Consider the following 5,340-nt stretch of genomic DNA (forward strand, 5'->3'; position numbering starts at 1 on the left):
GCTGGGATTACAGGCACGCGCCACCATGCCCAGCTAATTTTTTGTATTTTTAGTAGAGATGGGGTTTCACCATGTTGACCAGGATGGTCTCGATCTCTTGACCTCGTGATCCACCCTCCTCGGCCTCCCACAGTGCTGGGATTACAGGCTTGAGCCACCGCGCCCGGCCTCCTGTGGCTTTTCTAGTCATGAGGAACTGTGAGACAATTAAGTCTCTTTCTTTATACGTCACCCAATCTCTGTACTTCCTTCATGTCAGGAAAAAAAAAAAATACATTACCCAGACTCAGGTGGTGTCTTTATAGCAGTGTGAAAGTGGACTAATACAAAAGCTTTTTGCATCTTCTTTCCTAGACAATACAATGGTGGGTGAAGAGAAGATGTCTCTAAGAAACCGGCTGTCAAAGTCCAGGGAAAATCCTGAGGAAGATGAAGACCAGAGAAACCCAGCAAAGGAATCCCTAGAGACACCTAGTAATGGTGAGACTTAAAAAAAAATTTTTTTTTGAGGTGAATTAGTGAAATAGAGAACAAAAACATTATAGAATAAGTATTGCCATCTCTTCGGTAAGAGTTTTATATGTCTAGTAAAGAAATTAGAAAATAAGTCGTTTCTTGTTAATTAATTCAGTGGACATCTAGTAGTATCTGCTGTGTTTTAGATACCATTCATTCAGTAACCTAACCTACCAATAATTGCTGAGGTGCCCCGATGAATGCTGGGGCTACAGCAGTGATCAATACAGATTTGTTTGCCAAGCTCCAAGTTAAGTGAAAAAACCTCTAAAATTGTACACATAATTAGATTATTGCAGTGTACTAGTCTTTTAATTAACTACTCTCATAATAGATATAATGAGTAGAATCTGAGTAATTAGCAGGGTGCCTAACCCAGTTCAATACTAAGCTATAAATCTTGGGAGGGGAGCAGTTAGGGGGTTTTATTCATTCTTGTATCCACATTTGCTGAATGCATGACTACAAAGAGGAATATGATAGTGCTTTCTCGTTCAGGTCAAGGTTTATGGTTATGAATGATAGACTTGCAAACACAAGTCTGATTGATGTCATGTATTGCATCAGCGACATTTGCAGTGACATTTATAAAGGTTTGATTTCAACAAGGATTTGACATTTGAGACTTGTTTAGTTAACAAATAGGTGCGGGACCTTCTGAAACAGGTTGTCTTTGGCATTTCATCCCTTTTCATGAAGAAACAGTTTTGTATTTCCTACCTAAATTTAAACTTAAATATCAACAGCTGGATCCCACCAGGAATGTAAATATTGCTGCTTGAGTTGGCATAATGAGGTTTATTGATGGGTTCTTAGTTAGCTGTATATGACATATTTATATTGGGTTTGGGCTACTTTTAGTGTGATATAAAATGTGAAATGTACGCAAAGGAGGATGAGCCAATACTGAGGAGAATTCTCCTTCCATGATTTAGGGACTTAGTGATAATCCAGCTTGTTTCCCCTGCCTGCATTCTCGTACATTAGAAACTTCCTGCGTGTTTGTTCTTTCCAGTTCTTGGGACAGAAAAATTGTTTTAATTGAAACTTTCTGTCACTGTATATGATGTTTCTCTTTTTTTAAAAAAAAATTATTATTATTATTTTTTAAGACGGGGTTTCCCCATGTTGGCCAGGCTGGTCTTGAACTCCCGACCTCAGGTGATCCACCCGCCTTGGCCTCCAAAGTGCTTGGATTACAGGCGTGAGCCACTACACCCCACCTGATGTTTCTCTTTATGTTCCAATTTTTTTTTTTTTTTTGAGACGGAGTTTCGTTCTTGTTACCCACGCTGGTGTACAGTGGCACGATCTCGGCTCACCGCAACCTCCGCCTCCTGGGTTCAAGCAATTCTCTTGCCTCAGCCTCCCGAGTAGCTGGGACTACAGGCGTGCGCCACCATGCTCAGCTAATTTTTGTATTAGTAGAGACGGGATTTCACCAAGTTGACCAGGATGGTCTCCATCTCTTGACCTCGTGATCCACCCACCTTGGCCTCCCAAAGTGCTGGGATTATAGGCGTGAGCCACTGCGCCCGGCCTATGTTCCAATTTTTTAAAAGATTCTAAATTCGTCCAATTTCTATGCATTTTCAGTGTTCTTTATTGCCCTAGTTCATTAAGTTTTGGTCAGTCCAGGTTTTAGTGCAGGTGTTAAAAATGGAATTGGTTAGCTTAAATCAAGAAGTTTAACAACCTTAATGTAAGTAATGCTAATCTGAAAGTGTTGATTCACCTACGGTAACATTTGTTCATCTTGGGGAGTAAGTGCTTTGGGAGTGATCCGAAAGTGCTGCAATTACAGCTGTGAGCCACCGTGCCCAGCCTGGTCTAGGTGCCCTTTTTTCCCCTCCTTTTTTCCTTTCTTTTTTTTGAGACAGTTTTGCTCTTGTTGCCCAGAGTAGACTGCAATGGTGTGATCACGGCTCACTGCAACCTCTGCCTGCTGGGTTCAAGCCATTCTCCTGCTTCAGCCTCCCAAGTAGCTGGGATTGCAAGCATGCACCACTATGCCCAGCTAATTTTGTATTTTTAGTGAAGACAGGGGTTTCACTATGTTGGTCAGGTTGGTCTTGAACTTTTGACCTCAGGTAATCCACTCACATTAGCCTCCCAAAGTGCTGGGATTACAGGCATGAGCCATCGTGCCCGGCCCTTTTTCTCCTTTTTATTTCCCTCTTCCTCCTTCTTTGTTTGTTCCCTTTTCCCCCATCCCCTTCTCTTCCTTTTCTTTCCATTCCTCCTAAGTTTTTTCTTTTTTTTTTGAGACAGTCTCACTCTGTCACCTAGGCTGGAGTGTAGTGGCGTGATCTTGGCTCACTGCAACCCCTACCTCCCAGGCTCAAGTGATCCTCCTGCCTCAGCCTCCTGAGTAGCTAGAATTACAGATGTGTGCCACTACGCCAGGCTAATTTTTGTGTTTTAACAGAGTCGGGCTTCAACATGTTGGCCAGGCTGGTCTTGAACCCCTGGCGAGTGACCTGCCCTCCCTGGCCTCCTAAAGTGCTGGTATTATAGGCATGAGCCACCACACCAGGCCTTCATTTCTTTTTAATTTTTTAGTAATATATTTGCATACCATTAAAGTCACCATTTTAAAGTTTATAATTCAGTGGTTGCTAATATATTTACAAGATTGTAGAACCATCACTGTTGTTTAATTCCAAAACATTTTTATCAACCCAAAAAGAAGTTCTGTTTCTCTCCTCTCTTAGCTTCTAGCAACCAGTGATATACTCCTGTCACTTCGGATTTGCTTGATCTAGGCATTTCTTATAAGGGGATTTGTAGAACATGTGTTCTTTCTGTCTGGCGGCTTGCACTTAGCATAACGCTTTCCATGTTTGTTTGTTTTTTTTTGATTTGATGGGGATCTTGCTCTGCTGTCCAGGCTGGATTGCAGTGGCTATTCACAGGTATGATTATAGCACATTGCAGCCTTGATCATACTGCTTCAGCCTCCTGAGTAGCATGTTTTAATATGTATCAGTACTTCATTTTTTTTGTGTGTGGCTGAATAATATTTCATTGTATAATTATGATACATTTTGCTTATCTGTCAGTTGATATTTATTTTGGGGGGTTATTTACAATGATTGGCTATTACGAATAATGCTGCTATGGACATTTGAATAGAAGCTTATGGAATATATTTTTTCAGTTCTCTTGGGTATATGCATGAGTCGAGTTGCTGAGTCATGGTAAATGTATGTTTAACTTATTGAGGAACTGCCATACTTTTTCAAAATAGCTATTCCTTCTTACATGCCCACCAGTAATGTATGAGGCTTCCAATTTCTCCATATCCTCACCAAGACTTGCTATTATCTGTCTTTTGATGATAGCCTTCCTGCCAACAGATTAACAATCTAGTGTCAGTTTAAGCACCTTTGATCTAAATGTAAGGTAGCGTACCAGGTTTGTTAGTAGGGAACTTGAAGTTAGTGTACATAAGATACCCAAACAGAAAACAATCCTTTGTTATAAATAGGAGTTAAGTGAGTTATAGTAACCAAATAGAGACAAACTGGGGAGAGGGCATCCATGCTTTAGAATGGAGGAAAGTCTCACTAAAGTAGATTTTGAGTTTGGCCTTTGAGATAAGAAGACTGGGAGAGGACTTTCAAGCTAGAGAGGTATGTGCTTGCAAAGACATTAAGACAGTATAGTGTGTGTGTGGTGTTTTGTTTGCTTTTAGAGAGGCTGTAGGTAGGTAGTACAGATGGAATTGTGGTTGCTTTTCATGGATAGGATTATAGAGCAAATTGGAAAGGCCAGAAGTAAGTAAGAAGATAAGGCTCCAACAGCCTCTCAGTGCCCAGCCAGCTGCCCTGGCAGCCGGTGGATAGTGGCCCTTGTTGGGGACCCTCCAGTGGGCCCAGGAGGACAAAAGTGGCTTTAACACATACACATTGAAGCAAGTCAAAGGACTTGATATGAAGCATAGAAGCAGATAGTGCCAAACAGCAAGCAGCAATTGGTATACATTTGGTGAGTGAGGCAGCGTTTCCTTCTTTCGCTGCTGCTGAGGTGGTGGAAATTAGTTGAATTCAGTGTGAAATGGAACACACTGAAGGTATTTGTTAATGAGGGTTCCAGAAGAGTTAAAAGTAGCACCACCAAATGCTGACCTAGATCAAGGATTTCAAGGAGTCACAAATGCTAGTGTGACCAGGCAGGTTCCAGAGAGGATCGTTGTAGTAGGAAGTAATAAAGACATTTGCTTTTCAAAACCAGCCCGTCTCACCCTTTTTCACTAAAAACAGTGCCTTGCATACTTAATGAAAGATGACTAGGTTTTCTGGATTTAGAAAGATTACCTTCAATACCTCAAAACGAAGAAATCTGTTCAGTTGGCAGTTGTGAGTGAAAAGGCCATTTATTTGCCAAAACAGACGGCCGGTCAGAAATGATTCTATACCTGGGTTGTGTGGGATGTCTGCTGCTGCCACTTCTAATCCTCATCATGACAGTGTCAGTGCGGCATTTCAAACATAGATACAGTAGTTGAAGGAATGTCAGATGATATGACTGTTGTAGATGCAACTTTGTCAAGACGGTAGATAAACAAAACGGACATCTACAGCTTCTAGAAGAGGAGCGCAAAGCACATGCAAAAAGAAATGGTCAGTGTTCAATTACCATAGCATTCTGGCTGCTTAATAGGGACTCCGATTTTGTTGCTAAAGGTGATGTTAGTTCTCAGAAATATTGTATCCACATGTTCTGTGTGGTGGCCTGCAGCTGTAGTCCCCAGCTGCTTGGGAGGCTCATTTGAGCCCAGGAGCTGGAGTCCAGCCTGGGCAACATAGTAAGACTCCATCT

At 41.6% G+C, this 5,340-nt stretch overlaps 1 protein-coding gene across 1 annotated transcript in view; it reads left to right on the top strand.

Moving 5' to 3' along the window:
• SOAT1 (sterol O-acyltransferase 1) overlaps positions 1-5,340 on the top strand; it is a 73,260-nt gene that overhangs the window by 16,244 nt on the left and 51,676 nt on the right. Inside the window, exon 2 of the mRNA XM_037737046.1 lies at positions 355-480. Within this exon, the coding sequence (XP_037592974.1) occupies positions 363-480 (118 nt within the window). The 5' untranslated portion in view covers positions 355-362. The remainder of the gene's footprint in view (positions 1-354; positions 481-5,340) is intronic.

The sequence above is a fragment of the Cebus imitator genome, unplaced genomic scaffold, assembly GCF_001604975.1.
Source record: "Cebus imitator isolate Cc_AM_T3 unplaced genomic scaffold, Cebus_imitator-1.0 Scaffold33, whole genome shotgun sequence".
Lineage (NCBI taxonomy): Eukaryota > Metazoa > Chordata > Mammalia > Primates > Cebidae > Cebus > Cebus imitator.